Source organism: Oryx dammah, unplaced genomic scaffold, assembly GCF_014754425.2.
Source record: "Oryx dammah isolate SB20612 unplaced genomic scaffold, SCBI_Odam_1.1 HiC_scaffold_5, whole genome shotgun sequence".
NCBI lineage: Eukaryota > Metazoa > Chordata > Mammalia > Artiodactyla > Bovidae > Oryx > Oryx dammah.
The window spans coordinates 63,600,736-63,620,688 of NW_024070189.1; the positions used below are offsets into that span (position 1 = coordinate 63,600,736).

The following is a 19,953-nucleotide window of genomic DNA, read 5'->3' on the forward strand; positions in this document are numbered from 1 at the left end:
CAGGCCCCCGCAGGCCCCCGCAGGCCCCCGCAGGCCCCCGCAGGCCCGGGCGCTGTCAGCCCCGGCTTGAAGGGCCTTCGGTGTCATCGCCGCTCGCGTGCCAGGTTTCCCGCCTGGTGCGGGGCGGGTAGGGGGGCTGGCGCGGCTCTGAGGATGGACCTGCAGTTCGCTTTTCGGTATCCAACCCTCGGGTTGTCCCTGCCTCGCCCACTGTCTGACCTCGTTGGGGCAAACAGCACCTGCGGGCTGGAGGATGTCGCGGACGGCGACAGGAAGAGATGAGCTGCAGGGAGGTCGCGGGGGTGACTGGAGACCACTGCACTCCACTAGCGATTGTGGGACAGTGAACTACAGCTATGCAAACAGGGCCTTCTAAGTAGGGGAGGCTCCGGTTGAATCTAAGCTCTACTTTGTTATTACTTAGCTGCCAGTGTCCTGGGCAGACTAACTCATCTCTCTTTGTCTAGATAAAATAATTTGGAAAACCTAGCTCACAGTGCTTTCTAAAAGGTAGCACACTCAATATATATATTTGGACAAAAGGGGTAGTCTTTCTTATATATATTTGTATTAGTATTTTATTATCTTTTTTTTGAGATATAATTAACATACCATAAAATTCATCCCTTTAAAGGGTACAATTTAGTGGGTTTTAGTATATTCTTTTTTTTACTAAATATTTCAAGCAAATTAATAATATGTTTTGCAGAGAACATAACAATACACTCAGGAATATACTTTAGAAACTATGAGAGTCCATTTAAGTTCAGCTTAGCAGCTGCTAGCATTTGGTTTTACTTCCCATGTGGACTTGGAAAAAAAATAAAGCCTTTTCACCTAAAATAGTCTAAAATTCAGACTTATGGCTCAACCCACCTTCTTCACTCTTGCCCACCTGATGAAAACTCAGCAGAGGAATCTTGCTGTAGACCTTCATCAAACATCACTGGGTCTCAAGGCATTTATCTGAGACATTCTGGTTTCCTTTGCCTGATGCCATACATGGATATATACAAGAGCTGGAACTGTAGATTGTATTCCCAATATTTACTTTCGGCATTTGGGATCATGAAAAATGTTCTATCTTGCTCATTGAAGTGAGAACAGAAATTAACTGGTAGTTGTGAAGTAACAAGTTGGAGACCACTCATCATTTTCCTTCCCTAATACCGCTGGACGAGACTGTGGCACGTCAGCTCTTGTCATGAAAGCATTAGCAGCAGTTAGCTGGTTATGGTCCAGGGAGAGTGATGTCCACTGACAGGGGCTGTGAATGCCCTGCCCTAACATAGAGCTCTCTTACTAGGATCTAAGTCCCTTAGCAAAGATTTACTGGGCATGTCCTCTGTAATGGACACTGTTGAGAAAAACAGCCTCCTGCTCAGTCTCTCATGTCCTGCTTGGCCACATGGACTAGGCCTTGGGCCTGGAACGCTTCCTTACCAAAAAAGAGCCCACACAGCCTGTGCCAGGCTGATCGGCCTGTGGGAGTACCCTTTCTTGTTTCAGACTGAATGTGTGCTCCTTTGTTCTGCTGAAGTACGGATGTCAGTGACCCTGGGGCACACACCATTTCAGAATGTCACATTCGGTGGGGGAGACGGTTCTGCTGTGGCACTAGATGGGTGCTCTCTGGCCATAGGCTGGGGGTGAGGGACATCCTTGAGCCATGAGGGATCTATGCACACTACTGGGGCTGACCTTGCTGTCTTTTCTCATGAGAATAAAAACGCTGTTCTATCCAGTGCTTGACTGTGTTGTTTTCCTAGGTAACTCTAATACCAAGAAGTCAGGGACAGAAGGGTTGGGCTTACATCCTGGGTGGCTGGTATTGTGATGATTCTTGCTATCCTCCACGGAGTTGCAGTCCCCTCCTGGCACAGGTTCCTGGTATACAGTGTTCTCAACAGACAAGTTTGACTGGTCTTGGACCACTTCCTTCCCCTCTAGTTCTCTTTCCCTCAACACCAGTGTTTCCCAGCTGACCCTCTACACTTGTCCTTCCAGGAACCACCTCTATTCCATGTTTCCCTCCAGGGGAACCTCTGTAGCCTGCCTCACCTAAGTGTCAGAGGCAAAGCCATGGATCTGCTGGTCATCCTGGGAGCCTTTCCTCACCCTCCAGACTAGTATTCGGCCCCACTATATATGAAACCATAGGAAAACTCCTGTCTCTTTGATAGGATAACTCCCACTCTGGGAATCTGCAACCAAGAGAAGATTATATCAGTTCAGTACAGTTCAGTCGCTCAGTCGTCTCTGACTCTTTGCGACCCCATGAATCACAGCACGCCAGGCCTCCCTGTCCGTCACCAACTCCCGGAGTTCACTCAAACTCAGGTCCATAGAGTCAGTGATGCCATTCAGCTCTCATCCTCTGTCGTCCCCTTCTCCTCCTGCCCCCAATCCCTCCCAGCATCAGAGTCCTTTCCAATGAGTCAACTCTTCACATGAGGTGGCCAAAGTATTGGAGTTACAGACTCAGCATCAGTCCTTCCAATGAACACCCAGGACTGGTCTCCTTTAAGATGGACTGGTTGGATCTCCTTGCAGTCCAAGGGACTCTCAAGGGTCTCCTCCAACACCACAGTTCAAAAGCATCGGTTCTTTGGTGCTCAGCTTTCTTCACAGTCCAACTCTCACATCCATACATGACCACTGCAAAAACCATAGCCTTGACTAGACGGACCTTTGTCGGCAATGTAATATCTCTGCTTTTTAATATGCTGTCTAGGTTAGTCATAACTTTCCTTCCAAGGAGTAAGTGTCTTTTAATTTCATGGCTGCAGTCACCATCTGTGGTGATTTTGGAGCCCAAAAAAATAAAGTCTGACACTGTTTCCCCATCTATTTCCCATGAAGTGATGGGACCAGATGCCATGATCTTAGTTTTCTGAATGTTGAGCTTTAAGCCAACTTTTTCACTCTCCTCTTTCACTTTCATCAAGAGGCTTTTTAGTTCCTCTTCACTTTCTGCCATAAGGGTGGTGTCATCTGCATATCTGAGGTTATTGATATTTTTCCCAGCAATCTTGATTCCAGCTTGTGCTTCATCCAGCCCAGCATTTCTCATGACGTACTCTGCATGTAAGTTAAATAAGCAGGATGACAATATACAGCCTTGACATACTCCTTTTCCTATTTGGAACCAGTCTGTTGTTCCATGTCCAGGTCTAACTGTTGCTTCCTGACCTGCATACAGGTTTCTCAAGAGGTAGGTTAGGTGGTCTGGTATTCCCATCTCTTTCAGAATTTTCCACAGTTGATTGTGATCCACACAGTCAAAGGCTTTGGCATAGTCAATAAAGCAGAAATAGATGTTTTTCTGGAACTCTGTTTCTTGCTTTTTCAATGATCCAGCGGATGTTGGCAATTTGATCTCTGGTTCTTCTGCCTTTCCTAAAACCAGCTTGAATATCTGGAAGTTCATGGTTCACGTATTGCTGAAGCCTGGCTTGGAGAATTTTGAGCATTACTTTACTAGCGTGTGAGATGAGTGCAACTGTGTGGTAGTTTGAGCATTCTTTAGCATTGCCTTTCTTTGGGATTGGAATGAAAACTGATCTTTTCCAGTCCTGTGGCTACTGCTGAGTATTCCAAATTTGCTGGCATATTGAGTGCAGCACTTTCGCAGCATCAACTTTCAGGATTTGAAAGAGCTCAACTAGAATTCCATCACCTCCACTAGCTTTTTTTGTAGTGATGCTTTCTAAGGCCCACTTGACTTCACATTCCAGGAATGAAGATTATATACACAACCATAAATCCAGCAAGAGGACAGGTTAGGTAAGTAATGCTGAATCTATTCAAAGGCCTATATTATAGCCATGGTTAGGGACACTATTACCAACAGTGAAATTTTTATCATTGTTAAGCAAAAGAAGGGAGAAAAAGAAGCTATATCATGGCTACAAGTATGGGAAACGTAAGAGAAAGACTGGAGTGTTATGCATATGATGGTTGCCTGGGCCACAGAATCAAGGCAGGACAGGGTTCCAGCCAACATAGAGGCTCTGGAGAATGCTTAAGTTTGAAGCTGGGTTCCACCACTGGAAGTATATAATGAACAGCAAGTTATTTAGGGCCTCACTTACTCATTTTCCAGTGGAGTCAACCTCAGAGGGCCACTGTACAGGATAAAGGAAATGGTGTATGTCAAGCACTTAAAGCAATACATGGCACACACAGTAATATTCAAACATAAGAGATGGAATAATTAGAGGGCTTTTTTTCCTTAAATATTGTAAATACAGATACACATATGAAGGTTCAAATCCTAGATTCATCAGCATACTATGTATATAACCTAGGTAAGTTATTCAACCTCAATATGCCAGTTTAGGCTCCTGTGTGAAACGGAAATAAAAATGGTACTTTTCTGAACTATGGTCCCCTCCTGCCAGGGACTACCCCAGGCACAGCTGTCCATAGCATGACACATACATTGTAAACCCCTATCAAATGTTACACTATGGGAAGGAGGCTCATCTAAAGTTCTATCTAAACTCTGGAAATGATCAGTATAACAGTAGTTTATTATTATGTAATCAGCTGTCATGTCTGAATTTAAGGGATCTTTTAGAAACAGCCTTTCGAAAAGTTCATGTAAATTACATGTTGTCTCTTTTCTACATGTGTCCTAAACTAGACCATAATCAACTGTAGGCAACAACAGTACTTTATATTTCTTTCAGCTTTCATTAAACCTAGCAGAAGGCCAAGAACATTTTAAGCCAGTTAATGCATGCTATTAACATCTGCCTTACCCAGAAACAAATTCTTAAACCACTTTTCAGATCCTTTCAGTGAAATCAGAGGTCACAAACACCATAGTATCCAACTCTTTATTTTTCCATCAGCTGCTACTTATAAGGTCACACCTATTGATCCTAATTATTCTTCCCATAGAAGAACATTTTCCTGCTTACTGATTCTGGGAGAGAAAAGACAAATGAACAGAAAATCAACTTTCTTAGATGTATACAAGAAATCAACAGTTTTCTAAATCTACAATCTGCAAGTCTTTTTTCTGCCTAAGTAAGCATACTGTCACTCTGTTCATTACTCCACCAGAATACATCTTCACATGTCAAAGTGGATTAGTCCCTTAAAATGTTCAAGTAGTAAAAATAAGAATGGTGAATTTTACTGAATATGTTTGCATTTGCTTATTATAGGACTAGTTAAAACATCAGTTTATAATTTTTTTTACACATTCAACAGTTCAGCAAACACATGATTCTTTCAATCTGACTAAAGTTGTAAGCCAACACTTCACTGGAGAAAATACATGAAATTGCAGCATTAGTCTTTGAACTGAAGGATTGAAATTCTTCCCAACTCTCCTTTGAGTCTATCACTACTCCGCATGTTCCTGCTCTTGTCCCGGAATCAGCCACCGAATACTCTCAGTTCGAATGGTAGCGTACATAATAAAACTGATTAAAAAGAATAAGGAAAATACAAGCAACCAGTCCACACTTTTTATCAGAGTGCTGGGAAGAGGGCCTATTTGGTCAGCTTGAGTTACCACCACATTTTTCTTGGCTTCTATACCTGAAAGAGAAATCAGTTTTGTTTCAAATGAGATAGAAAACATTCCCACTACAGATTTTTCTTAAGTATTCTGCATGGCATGCAAAATGATATGTGGTCTTAAATGGCACAGCTAGTATACCTGGGATGGGCTTCACTTGCCTGTCAGTGTAATTTGTAACTTGCCCTTCTCTCCACCACATCAAAGGAGCAGGAATCCATTCAGCGGTTCAAAACTAAAACACTAGACTTGCAGTGAACTCACCAGAAGGGTCTGTGTCGGTGCACTGTCGGAGGCATCTTTCGTTCTCTTTCAAGACCAAAGTTCAACAGCTTAGTAAAGCTATTCTCAGCAGTCTACAGAATGCTGTCACAGGGTGAGTAATGCTAAATTCAAAATGTTTTAAAATAATTTACTGAAAGAATTGTTAGGGCGACTAACCAACACTGGGAGCAGTGCTTACCGAAGTGATTACATAGATCCCACTTGTGTTCTAGGTTTCGTGAGGGCCCTGAGCAAACTGGCTCCCCTCTCCACATCAATCTAAATGACAAGCAGGGATCCTTTACGAGACCTGGAATAACTCAATACCTCGTAGGCAGTTACTCCCATAAGGCGATTCAGCTCTCTGTTCTTCCGTGATAGATCTAAGTAACTACATACAGCTAAGAATATATGGAAGGTATGTTATAATTTTTATTTACTTCCAATGAATATATTTCAGGAAAAAGTGGGTGCTCATAACTGAGGCCTTAAAGCTTTTGAGGAATGAACTTTTCCAATGAAGGAAATTTTATCAGTATTCAGTGCTCAGACTTCTACAGGATAAAAATAAGGGCCTGTGTTTCAGCAAGTATTAAGGAATTAAAATAGCATCTACACATGAATTAATAAATAGAACTCCGTACAACAACAAAAATGAAAAAAGGACAACCATACACAATAATGCAGATGAATCCCACAGACATAATGGTGAGTAAAACCAGCCAGACATGTATGAACCCATACTGTATGTCTGCATTAACACAAAGCTCAAAAACAAGGAATGCTATACTATGACAGTAGCAGTGAAGATGGTGCTTATCCTTGGGGAGAACAGGAGAGATAGTGCAGAAAGGGGGCTGGTAAGGTCCTCTTTCTGAATCTGAGTACTGGTTACTCAAAGTGTTCGCTTTGTGAAAATTCATCACTAGTCACAGGCACTGGTCACTGATGCATATTTCTGTGTAAATATTACACTTAGATGAATAATGTATATAAAAAGGTATCTATAGGTGTATGGCATGTGAATGCTATCTCAATAAAGCGGTTACATTTTTCAAAGCTATCTATAATCATATTAATATTACCTAGTCATGTTAAGCTTGCCACTGACTGACAGACATTTAACAGGACCACGACATTTCATCAGAAAAGAAGTTTTACATTCCAAAGCCAATCTTGAATCCTTCACTTAAGGGTAATAGCTGATCAAAAGTCACAGAAGGCATATTCCTCCAGCAATAAAATGTTGTCTTCTACAGCATATTATTTCTACATACCTGTCTGGTTAAAAATGAAGATTTTCAGCGTTTCCAATGTTCGGTCTGTATGATTAAATCTAGCCATCGGTTTAGCCCCTTGAAATAACAAAATGTTCGGAACAGCCACGGTTCCAAACCTTGTAGAAAGGCTGCAAGAGAGAAAACCTGAATTAACAGTGGGCTTCCTCACACAATTACGATTTCAGAATGGATGGAAATACATCAGAAAGGATCAGTTTCCTGTGACCTGTGGAGGCTTCTGACACTGAAATAATAGGCTGTGGTTATTTCTGACTGCCTTCCTCGTGGGTCATGGTTGGGGGCATTCCCGTTCTGCTCTCTGACTTGCTTTCTATTACAATGTGGAGCTGCCCCTGACACAATTATTCCACTACTTTTGTTCCTAACAGCCAAAACAGATCAGACCAAAAAATTCTAATGCATGGACAAAGCACACTGTGTCAATTTACTTGACAGAAGAAACTTCAAACTCTCCAGAATGCTCATTTCCATCCCTCATAAAAGATTCAACTTATGGATAAGCAGTTAGGTTGGTGAGTCGGTGCAAAGGAATCTACAATCTAACAAACACACCAGGAAGCTCACAATTAAGGCGGGACAGTTCAGAAGTAACATGGCCTGAGCGGTACTGTTTCAACTTTTACAGAATAGCGAGCAGTGGTGTAAGTCAAAATGCTCTGGGTTCAAGCCTCAGTTCCGCCACTGAATCAGCTGTGCGACCTTTGGGCAAATTATTTAACCTTTCTAAGCCTCAGTTACCCCCACTAATAAAATGGTAATATTGGATAATCAGGGTTTTTTTCTTTTGCAAACATGCTGTAGCATAAATATTAACGTATGAGGCAAATACATGTCCCACAATACAATAAGACAGAGTATCCTCTATTCTCCATAATTGAGGCACCATAGCAGGCACTGAGAAGGATGCACAGAGATGCTGCTGCTGCTGCTGCTGCTGCTGCTAAGTCGCTTCAGTCGTGTCCGACCCTGTGCGACCCCATAGACGGCAGCCTACCAGGCTCCCCCGTCCCTGGGATTCTCCAGGCAAGAACACTGGAGTGGGCTGCCATTTCCTTCTCCAATGCATGAAGGTGAAAAGAGAAAGTGAAGTCGCTCAGTCGTGTCTGACTCTTAGTGACCCCATGGACTGTAGCCTACCAGGCTCCTCCGTCCATGGGATTTTCCAGGCGAGAGTACTGGAGTGGGAAGCCATTGCCTTCTGATGAAGAAGCAACAAAAGGGATGATAAAAGCCTGCACAGAATTGAGGATAGCGTGGAGGCTGGTGTCAGATCCATAAGCAAAGAGTGCTGAGCAGGTGCTGGGAGCTAGCCCTGCTGACTAGGGGGCCAGTGCAGGGCCCGGTCAAAGCTGGACAGTGACTTCCAATCAGTCTGTAACCTTGGGCCAGGCCACTGAGATCTTTCCCTGAGGCCTTTGTGGGAAATACTAATTTGTGGGGCAGTTTCTTTCTTCATAAACAATTTCAGGTAAACATTATCCACACTGAAAATCAGGGCCTCATTTTCATCACCAACTTGACTATCTTCCAAACTTCCCAAATTTATTCACACACAACAGCTATGTGAACTAAGAAGTAGCGTCTGACTTACAGCAGGAGAGGAGGACGTGGTTTATTACCTCAGACACAGTCACAGGGAAAATATTTAACATCTGCAGTAAGTTATTTGTAACTTATTTTACTGAACATTCAGAAAAAACAAAACCCCACTGAACACTGTGAAAGACTACAAAACAAGGGTAAACGTATATCAAAGTCCTAAAATAATTCATCAAATTTATTGAATGTCTACCAAGAACATGCATTCAAAAATAAATGTAAGCAAGAAGAAAGAAAGAAGGAATGAAGGCAAGAGGAAAGAAAAGAATTTTTTTTTTAAAAAAGGACTTCTCTGGTGGTACAGAGGATTAGAATCTGTCTGCCAATGCAGGGGACACAGGTTCGACCCCTGGTCCGGGAAGATATCACAGCCGGTGAAGCAATAAAGCCCATGCGCCACAACTACTGAGCCCAAGTAGCGCAACTCCTGAAGCCCGGGCGCCTTGAGGCAATGCTCTGAAATAAGAGAAACCACTGCAACGAGAAGCCCACACATGGCAACGAAAAGTACTCCAGGCTCACCACAACTAGAGAAACTCACCACAACTAGAGAAGGCTCACCACAACTAGAGAAGGCTCACCACAACTAGAGAAAGCCCACGCACAGCAACAAAGACTCAGTGCAACCAAAATAAATAAAAAGAATAAAAAAGAAAGAAAGCAATCCGTAGCAGACATAAAACTGGGGTGCCAAGAGTTAGGCTGCTAGGCTGGGGACCTATGCTGCAGGTGAAAGTCACACAGGAAGAACGTACTTAGGATGCTAATTTTACTAATTCAATCTGGCCAGGACCCTAACACATCCTCTGCCCCCTCCCCTGCCATCAGGCAGAGCCATCTTTAAATTCCACCAGGGGAAGAACTGTCTTTCTTCTTAAGGAGCCTCCAGAAAGTCTCCCTCAGGAATGTGCCAATCCTCACTGCTCACACTGTCTCTCCTTCCCTCAATTCCATCTCAAAGCTCAGGCTCAAGCCGGCCTCCTCTGCTCCTAACTTAACTGATTACGACCCCCAAGTAACTGTAACCATCATCCAACGGGATGAGACATAAACCCCACTGAGGGAATATACCTGCTGTGCTGAGATGCATCCAGTGCCAAAAAGTGAAGAGCTGGAAATGCGCGGGGCAGAGAATTAAAATGAGGGGCCAGACTGGCAGAAAATCGGCACCAAGGGGTGTAAAACAGGACTAGAGTGCAGTCACTACCGTTTGGGTTGAGAAAATCCATAAGGTCCTGTGGCAAAAGAAACAGAAAGTGTTAAATTCAGCAGTAAAGGATGGGTACTTCTTCTGGAAGGATACTCAAGGGCAGGAAGCAGCACTGACGCCAGGGAGAGGAGGTGGGGGCGGGGACCGCAGTGTAGCACCCGGAGGACCTTCTGGGGTGGACCCATATGGATCCACGGGCCAGCAGAAAAGCAGCATCGAATGCCACATCACCAGCTTGCCTCCAAGGCTTTCCTTTATATATATATATATTAGTAAAGGGTAGTTCATTTACAATGTTGTGTTAATTTCTGCTGTACAGCAAAGTGATTTAGTTATACATACAGATATTCTTTTTCATATGCTTTTCAATTACGGTTTATCACAGGATATTGAATATAACTCCCTATGCTATAGTAGAGACCTTGTTGTTTATCCATCCTGTATGTGATGGTTTGTCCATCCTATATCTGTTAATCCCACATTCCCAATCCACTGCTTCCCCACTGCCTCCCCTTGGCAGCCACAGGTGTGTTCTCTGTCTGTGCGTCTGCTTCTGTTTTGTAGACAGGTTCATTTGAGTTGCATTTTAGAGCCCACTTTTAAGTGATATCATATGGAATTGGTCTTTGTCCCTCACTTAGTATGACAACCTCTAGTCCCATCCACGTTGCTGCGAATGACGTTATTTTTCTCCTTTTTATGACTGGTTAATATTCCTGTGTGTGTGTGTGTGTGTGTGTGTGCGTGCGTGCGCGCACCACATCTTTATCCGCTCCTCTTCAATGGACATTTAGGTTGTTTCCACATCTTGGCTACTGTAAACAGTGCTGCTATAAACACAAAGGTGCGTGTCCCTTCTGTTTGTTTTTGGTCACGCGATGTGGCACGTGGGACCTTAGTTCCCCAACCAGGGATCAAATACACACCCCCTGCTGTGGAAGCACAGTCGTAACCAGTGGACTGCCAGGGAACTCCCAGCATATATCTATTTGAGTTGTGGTTCTGTCTGGATATATGCCCAGGAGTGGGGTTGCTGGGTCATATGGCAACTCTAATTTAATCTGATGAGGAACCTCCATACTGTTTTCTAGAGTGGCTGCACCAACTTACATTCCCACTAACAGTGGAGGAGGCTTCCTCCTCTAAGCTTTCTTAATATTACTATAGAGCAATTTTAATATTTTTCATAATTCTTCAATTCATACACTAAGTACTCACAGGGGACAAGCTAATGTCCCAACCTTAGAACTGTGCATCGCACACAATCTAACAGTCATTAAAGCACTGTGGTCTCAGGCACAAGCTATAATCTCAGCAGATCCAAGTCGATACTAAGCAGTCAGCTCCATGTATTTGGCCAAAGGTTACTTCAGTTTGATGGTGGATCATCCCTGCCACCACGCTAACTCTGACCACTCAAAGTGCTTTCTCCTGTGTATGTATGGAACAGCCACGTGACAGTTCACACAGCTGAGGCCCAGCATTCACCAGGCACCGAGGGCAGGGTGTGACACCTGCCTTGGAAGGGAGCTCAACATACTGTGTGTACCCTAATTTAAAATAAGCAATCACATGAAACTTCCCTGGTGGTCCAGGGGCTAAGACTCTGGAGTCCCAGTGCAGGGGGCACAGGCTCGGCCCCAGGTCAGGGAACTGGATCCCACACGCCACAACTAAGAGTCCACATGCTGCAACGAACAACCCTACAGCCAAGACTGAAGGCCCCTCGTGCTGCAGCCAATGCCCAGCGCAGCCAAATAAGCAACTATTTCTTAAGTAATGATAAAATAAGCGACCACAGTTCTCACAGCTAGGATTCTTTTCTTATATAAGCAGCCTGAATTCATTCTGCTCTCTGACTTTAACAATCTGACAGAAAACATTAGTCAGAATCCTGGTATTCTCTTTAGAATCACCATTTATCCAACTAGTTGGAAAGCATGGCTGGCCTGGACAAGTGTGTCGGCTCTCAGTCCAGAGTAAACACTAGGTTCATAATCTCTGGAGGAAAAAAAAAACTTTCCATCAATATAACAAACTTCTCAGGGACATGACTGGTTCAAGCAATGGTACATTACAATTTTAGTAATTCAGATATCTCATTTTTATGTCTCCATAACAAATACCTCACTGAGAAGAAAAGTGCTATGATTCTGATACCAAGCACCTCCCTGTCCACTGGGATTTTTATCATGAGGCTTGGTGGTGAGATTACCCCAAGGATGACTAGGTTTAGGCCACCTAAAAAGCATAGTCAACACTAGTTGTATCTCCTCCTTTTCCTACATATATCACAGAAAGTCAAGTGAATTTTCACCAATGCAGCCACTAAATGCTACCCCACTTACAATATGATGAAGATTATGACTCTGCATGTGAAAGATGACAGAGTATTAAACCATAAAAGCAATGTGCAGAAAAGGAGAAAAATATTAAATAATTTTTTCTTACCTGTGACATATTCAAAATTTTCAGAGTGAAATTTTCTAATCCTGTCACATTTCTCTCCTCACAGTTGACCTTCGGGGATTTCAGACTTTCGGTGGCGTTGGCGTCCTCAGTTGGGGCGGGGTCGGATTCCGCCACGTCGGGCTCAGTGTAGTACTCCTCTTCTCTCTCCGAGAAACTTGCTCCAGCTCTGTCCAGGGAGAAGAGGCTCTCCCGGAGGTTGCACCTCGAGTCCTCCTCCCCTCCAGCCCCGCAGGTGCCGCTGCTGGACTCTGGGCTCAGCTTGTCCTCGGCTTCCCCGGGAATCACCGACAACATCACCATGTGGTTGCCGTCAGCATCCAGCCCCAGCATTGCCTCCGTCTCTTCTGCAGACAGGTCCTGGCCCACTGGGTCAGGGGAAGGCACCTCCTCACTCATGTACACAGCCCCCACCTGGAATGGGTAAGCAGGCTGCTCCTCTGACCATAAGTGACTTCTTTTCTCTGCAACTAAAACATGCCAGCATGTTCACAGTCATATTTGACTTCAAAATAAGTGAATTCCAAAGAATCACAATCCTCAAATATGAAAAATTTCCCCTCCAGAGTAAAAAGTTACATTCCCGTTAAACTATCAGAGAGCCACCCATCATTCTCCAGGTCCTGAAGAAGATCACAAAGGGGTACTAGATTAATAAATGCCCAGAAGTGGACAAACGCACAGCTTCACATGAAACCTGCAGCTTGCCATGTGGATTACAAGCAAAAACATTCCACTCCAGACATCCAATTAGGAAAATACAATACAAACACTTTAACAATTTAATTTGTTTGATGAGACTATCCCAGAAAATAATGATGGCTTTATGAGAAGATTCTCCAGTGGTCATGTACAGGTATGAGAGTTGGACCGTAAGAAGGCAGAATGCCAAGAATTGATGCCTTTGAATTGTGGTGCTGGAAAAGACTCCTGAAAGTCCCTTGGACAGGAAGGAGATCAAACCAGTCAGTCTTAAGAGAGATCAACCCTGAATATTCACTGGAAGGACTGATGCTAAAGCTGAAGCTCCAGTATTCTGGTCATCTGATGCACACAGATGACTCATTGGAAAAGTCCCTGATGCTGGGCAAGATTGAGTGCATAAGGAGAAGAGGGTGTCAGAGGATGAGATGGCTGGACAGCATCACAGATGCAATGGATGTGAACTTCAGCAAACTCCAGGAGGTAGTGAGGGACAGGGAGGCCTCACGTGCTGCAGTCCATGGGGTCGCAAAGAGTTAGACACAGCTGGGCAATGAACAATACAGAAGATTCTACTGTGGCAAAGCATCTTTGCACCCATTACATCAGCTCTGAGACATGGATGGGATGAAGGTTACCAAGTCAACTTAATAGATGACTGAGCTGAAGTACAAAAGGTTCAGTGAGATGTGCAATGGCACAAAACAGTAAGCAACAGGAGCGAAGTCTTGCGGCTACTGCTCCAGAGTGGGCCTTACCTCCCTGCAAGATACCTCAGAGGGCTGCCAGGCCACACTGCCTGAGGAACACCACTACCTCTAGCAGCAGCTCCTCCTGGGGGGACCTCCACCACTGGCCTCTGCTTTCCTGCCTGCTGCCCTTGGGCTACAGCCCACAGGAGTGCTTAAAGAGGTGCCCAGCAGAGCTGGCACAGCAGCCAGAAGAAGAGGCTTTCCTCTCACTCTGGAGCCACTAGATGGGGCTTGAGCCAAAGGTTTGGGTAAGGGAGGAGTCCGAGGCAGTCTCACACATCCTTACAGGGGGCTCCACTCACCTCTGTAATAATGGCCTCTGCCCTTCACCTCTCGTTACCTTAACAAGAGCCGCCAGACTCTGAGTAAGGAATGAGTGCAGCTGCACCCGGACGAGTCTACCATATGGCTGGGGAGCCAGCAGCTGTGGAAGGAGTCCTGCATGCAAAAGAGCGTGTCTACCAGAGTGTGAATGACCAACTGGCTTCAAAGCTGGGGAGGGGTCTGGGAGCTTCCTAAGGTATGCACGCTTGTATAATGTCTCAAAGAACATTTCCACAGATGTCTGCAGACTCATTCGGCAATTCAAAAACACTCTCCAGGAATTCGTTTCAGGCTAAGTGGAAAAACAGAAACCAGATTTACTCTCCCTCCTGAAACAACCCCCAAAACAGCCAAATATGTTCAACAACAGCTTCAGGAGACTGAGACAGGGAAGGACAGTGATCACTGAAAACACAGCAAACAGACGAGAAGAGCCCTACAACAGCAGCAGCTTACTGCCTGAGGGAGTTCCTGCCTTGACTCAGTTGAGATGGAGGGTCCAGAAAGACTAAGAAAGCCAGAGTCTGCACAACAGAACCCTGGAGATGGGAGAGCTGCAGAAAGAGCACTCCGGTCATCTGTGGAGGGGTCTCCAGAGTGTACTGGTCAGCGTATGCATGTAAGTAAACTACCCAAAACCAGGGAAAGAACCACTCAAAAGGATTAGAGATAACAATTACCCAATATCCACAGAGAGCTGGGAATAGGACCTGTCCCCACCACTACACTGGAAAACCTCATAAGCCACAGACCCCTGGGGAGAGTGCACAAAAGGGACTTGCTTTGGTGCGTGCATGTTGAGTTGTCAAGTTGTGGCCAACTCTTTTCGACCTCATGGACTGCAGTCCAAGGGTTCCTCTATCCATGGAATTTTCCAGGCAAGCATACTGGAGTGGTTGCCATTTCCTCCCTCAGGGGATCTTCCTGACCCAGAGATCGAACCCACATCTCCTGCATTGGCAGGCGGATTAGCAGGGTCCAATTAACCCTAAAGTAATCTAGCAAACCTGAAAAGTAAGAATCAAACTGTGTTCAAATAACTGGATATTTGAACAAAGCTCAAAAGTATTTATAAGAATACTAAAATACCTAGCACTCAACAAACTAAAAATTTACATCTGGCATCCAGTCGAAAATTACCAGGCGTGCAAAGAAGCAGGGAAATTCTCCTCATTATCCATAATGAGAATAATCAAACCTGACCCAGAACTTGCACGGTTGTCAGAATTATTAGACAAGGCTATTAAAACAGCAACAACTGCATTACATGTTTAAAAAGTAGATGCAGAGAACACAAGATATAAAAAAAGAGAGAGAGATCAAAATGTAAGTCAAAACCACAATGAAATATCACCTCATACATGTTAGACTGGCTATTATCAAAAAGACAAGAAATGACAAATGTTGACAAGGGTGTGGGCAAAGGGGAGCCCTTATGCACTATCAATAGGAATGTAAATTGGTGCAGCCTCTATGGAAAACAGTATGAAGGTTCCTCAAAAAATAAAATATAGAACTACCATGTGATTCAGCAATTCCACTTCTGGGTATTGATCCAAAGAAAATAGAAACACTCAAGAAGATACATGCACCCCCATGTTCACTGCAGTGTTATTTACAAAAGCCAAGACAGGAAAGCAATCAATGGACCAATGGATAAAGAAAATGTGATCTATACATCATACATACTAACATTAATATGTTATTAATACATTATTAATGTGATATTATATATGTGTGTATATATATCACATTATGCAGCCATTAAAAAAAAGGAAATCTTGCCATTTGCAATAACATGGACCTCCTTGAAGGCATTATGCTAAGTAAAATAAATCAGAGAAAAACAAATACTGTATGATCTTTCTTATATGTGGAATCTATCAATGTATAAACATACACAATTCTTTCTGAAAATCTAGCTCTGAAAAGGAAAAGAAAGACCAGGTAGTTGTTATGGGCAGGTAGGGGGCTAAGGGACAGGATTTGGTTGTTAGGACATAAGGTAAAGCGTCCGTCTGCAATGCAGGAGACCCAGGTTCGATCCCTGGGTTGGGAAGATCCCCTGGAGAAGGAAATGGCAGCCCACTCCAGTATTCTTGCCTGGAAAATCCCATGAACAGCAGAGCCTGGTAGGCTACAGTCCATGGGGTTGCAAAGAGTTGGACATGACTGTGTAACTCACAAGGACATAAAACTGATGGGAAAACAGGTAAGCAGGGAGAGATGACAGGTTAGATACAGCAGAGTACAGGGTTTGGGGAGCAAGGCAGGTCCTGACAGAAGTGGGTCAAGCACTATTTTGACTATGACCTAGGGAAGGGGGTGGGTGCCTGGACAGGGAGTTCTGCCAAGATGGTGGGGATGGCAGTCTTTCTGTAGCCCTGGGTTGATAAATGTGTACTACACGTATAATCAGAAGTCAAAGTCAACATGATTACTGGATTGTTCTTAAGATGAGAGCAGGAGATGAAGCCAGAGAGGCTAAAAGTCTGGAGAAGAACAAAAGGTGGCAGACTGGGGGGCCAACCCCCCTCTCAAATGCACCAGCTCTGTAGAGATCTGCTCTCTGAGCCTAACCAATGTTCCAGGTCCCCTACAGCAAACGGAGAATGCCAACATCCTGAAAGAATCTCCAGAGAGAAAAATCAGGGCACAAAATAGAACCTGGTGCTCCTGATCGCCTTCATGGACAACCAGATAGATTTCCCTTACAGAAAATCAAAAGGAAGTCCGAGTGATGCAAAGAGTTAGAATTTTGAGTCAGAATAAGAGAAGACAGAAACTGTCATGCGATGTCTCTCCCCAAAGTCATCATGGGCTTTGGATTTGTTTTGAATACTTTTTCTTTTCCTTTTTTTCTCCTGTATGACCTTCAGGACACTGGAAGTACCCAGTGAACTCTCCACCATCGATGTAACTGTACAGACTCTGCTGTGGCTGCTGGTATGGTTATACAATTTTTGTGATAGGGAAACAAGTTCTTTTGAATAAAAATAACCAATGATGCTCAAAAAGCGCTAAGGATACTGCCTGGCATTTAATGAGTGTTTTCATTACTTTTCATAACTCAGCAAGCCGGCTGCCTTGCCTCTTCCCAGGACGTTGTTGCAAAAGGAAAGACCTGCATACTTCTGATGCATGAGCGCTAAGTGGCTTCAGTTGGGTTCTACTCTTTGCGACCCCATGGACTGTAGCCCGCCAGGCTCCTCTGTCCATGGGATTCTCCAGGCAAGAATACTGAGGTAGATTGCCATGCCCTCCTCCAGGGGATCTTCCCCACCCAGGGATCGAACCTGCATCCCTTCTGTCTCCTGCACTGGCAGGCGGGTTCTTTAGCACTAGCATTACCTGGGAAGCCCACGTATTCCTGGTAAGTTCTGAATAACAAGCAAGGTCAAAGGGTCTGGACTTTAACAGAGCTGTTGAGGAGTGGGGAGAAAGAACAATGAGAGTAAGTCCCAGCCATGCCTCCAGGTGGCTGCCTTCCTCCACAGAGGAGGGCCTAAGAGCAAGATCTGGCAAGCAGCGGGTTACCCGGGGTGTCTGCTGTGTTGTTCTCATCTATCCTTCACACAGGCACCTGAGCAAGAATGACCTTCTTAAGAAAGTGGTCCAGCAGGGTGCAAAGTGAATCGTGGGCTTTGCAGTGAGAGATACAGGCTCTGTCAGTTACCAGAAGCACAAATGTAGGCAGATTACTTAGCCTCTCTGAGCTCAGCATCTTCACCAGTAAAACAGGGATACTCAGAACCTATCTCGGTGGGAAGACCAAAGGAGAAAATGATAGAAGGTACTATGCACAGTTCCTGGCTCCTACTAAGGGCACGGTTGTTGATCAGTCTCTCTAAGTCGTGTCCGACTCTTTGTGACACGGTACAGGTCGGCTACTCGTTATGATTATCATTAATAATAAAGTGCTCAGCACATGCGGGTACGCCTCAGTAAGCGCTAACACACGGTCGGGGCATCCCGCCCCAGCGCCTCCCACCCCGGACCGCGAGCCAGGACCACCTGAGGAAAGACGTCGGGACAACGCGGAAAGGGGGGCTCTAGAGGGCGCCAGGGAGAGACGAGGCGCGCAGATCGGGGCCTTCGCGTAGATAAAAGAGCGTCGCCCAGGTAGACCGCCTTGCCGGTCATTTCACGCACAGCCTCCCGCGCCGCCGCTCACGGCCCCAGCCTGTACTCACTCTCCTCGGCGCGGGCAGGAGACCCCAGCACCCACAGCAGAACCTGCCACCAGCCTAGGAGCCGCATGGTGCGGGGCGGGCCCCGGCCCGTACACCCAGGCCGAAGGGCAACAGGCGCACAGCGACGCGAGTCGCGCTCCCCGGCGGAGGAAGGCTGGGGGAGGAGAGGCCGGGAGCGCGGGCGCGGTCCCGCGCCGCCATCTTGGCAGCTGGCAGCCACCGAGGGCGCCATCTTGGAGTCGGGTGGCCGGCTCTGGCTCCTGGGCTCTTGCTTGCACCGTGGGGCTCCAGGCTGTTTTCCAAATTGCCTGACCCTGGTGCGGACTGGCGGCTGGCGGCACACCCTGCGCCGCTGCCCAGCACTTACTTCTCGGGCCAGAAAGGCCCAGAAGCCTCCTGTTGGAGTGCTCATGGAGGTTCAGATCTCCAGCTATCCTTCCCAGGTTGCCAGATAAAACACAGGATGTCTATTTAAAAATTTCACATAAACAACGAATGATTTTTCTCACTGTAAGAGACCGACCAATGCTAGGCTGCCCTAGTTTTGCTATAGTACATTTTCTAGTGGGACCAGAAGGATCTGGCACAATGGACAACATGGGTGGAAGAGCCCACATTTGTAAACTAGATCACTACAGTCATCATTTGGAATAACAACCTTACACCCAACAGTGTAGTAGCAAAGATTTTCTTTAATTTCTTGTCTCCAGTAACCTTGGGCTTCCCTGGTGGCTCAGGGGTAAAGAATCCACCTGCCAATGCAGGAGACTCCCAGTTCCATCCCTACTTCAGGGAGATCCCCTGGAGAAGGGAATGGCAACCCACTCCAGTATTCTTGTCTGGGAATGCCTATGAAACAGAGGAGCCAGGAGGGCTATAGTCATGGGGTGGCAAAGAATAGGATAGACTCAGCAACTAACAACATACCGTCCTTACTGGATTTGAAGGTGCGTGAAAAGCCACTGGGACAGAGAATTAAAAGAATTTAGGATTAATGAAAAGGAGGCTGATTTGGCTCATCCACACACTCTTTCCTCTTTATTATGCCCTATTCCCCTCTCTGTGTTTGTGTTTTGGCTGTTTGTTGGGACACATGCACTTCCAGAGGTTAGACTTGTTTTACAATAAATGCTATCTCTCATGACAACTCAATACATACAGCCAACAGGACAGAATGTATATTTGACTGTCTCTCCACCAGGTGGCACATGCACTTAGTGAGAGTTTAAAACATTCAAGTTTAAAACAGGTTTTACTTTCATTTCCTACTAGGTAAAAAAGTTGACATCATCTTCTTTGGCTGAACTCTATGCACCAACACCATACATCCTGGGGATTGTTTACACAAGAGGCTGATAATATTTGGAATTGTTGGGACTTCTTTTGTGGTCCAGTGGCTAAAACTCCAGACTCCTGATGCAGGGAGCCCAGGTTCAATCCCTTATCAGGGAACTACATCCTACATGCCACAACTAAGACCCGATGCAGCCAAATAAATATTTTTAAAAGAAAGGAGAAATTGTTACTCACAGCTACACACCTGCACTCACAGTGTTTTGTGTAGGGTAAGGGAGTTAGAGAAGGCGAGGTTCGGAAAAAACGA

At 45.1% G+C, this 19,953-nt stretch overlaps 2 protein-coding genes across 4 annotated transcripts in view; both read right to left on the reverse strand.

Moving 5' to 3' along the window:
• Positions 1–413, reverse strand: part of PCBD2 (pterin-4 alpha-carbinolamine dehydratase 2) — a 43,572-nt gene extending 43,159 nt beyond the window's left edge. Inside the window, exon 1 of one of the 3 annotated variants that reach the window (XR_005721049.1) lies at positions 160–280. The gene's annotated coding sequence lies outside the window, so the exon portion shown is untranslated. Of the gene's footprint in view, positions 1–159 lie in introns of all 3 variants that reach the window. The other 2 variants (XM_040240072.1, XM_040240068.1) reach the window with 2 other exon arrangements.
• Positions 414–4,830: 4,417 nt separating this feature from the next.
• On the reverse strand, positions 4,831–18,633 carry TXNDC15 (thioredoxin domain containing 15). Its single transcript, XM_040240073.1, has 5 exons — positions 18,351–18,633; positions 12,362–12,849; positions 9,772–9,935; positions 7,078–7,208; positions 4,831–5,556 (listed from the first exon to the last, which is right to left on the reverse strand). Exons 1-5 carry the CDS (start codon positions 18,580–18,582, stop codon positions 5,360–5,362), a joined length of 1,212 nt encoding a protein of 403 aa, XP_040096007.1. The 5' UTR covers positions 18,583–18,633; the 3' UTR covers positions 4,831–5,359.
• Positions 18,634–19,953: the final 1,320 nt, after the last annotated feature.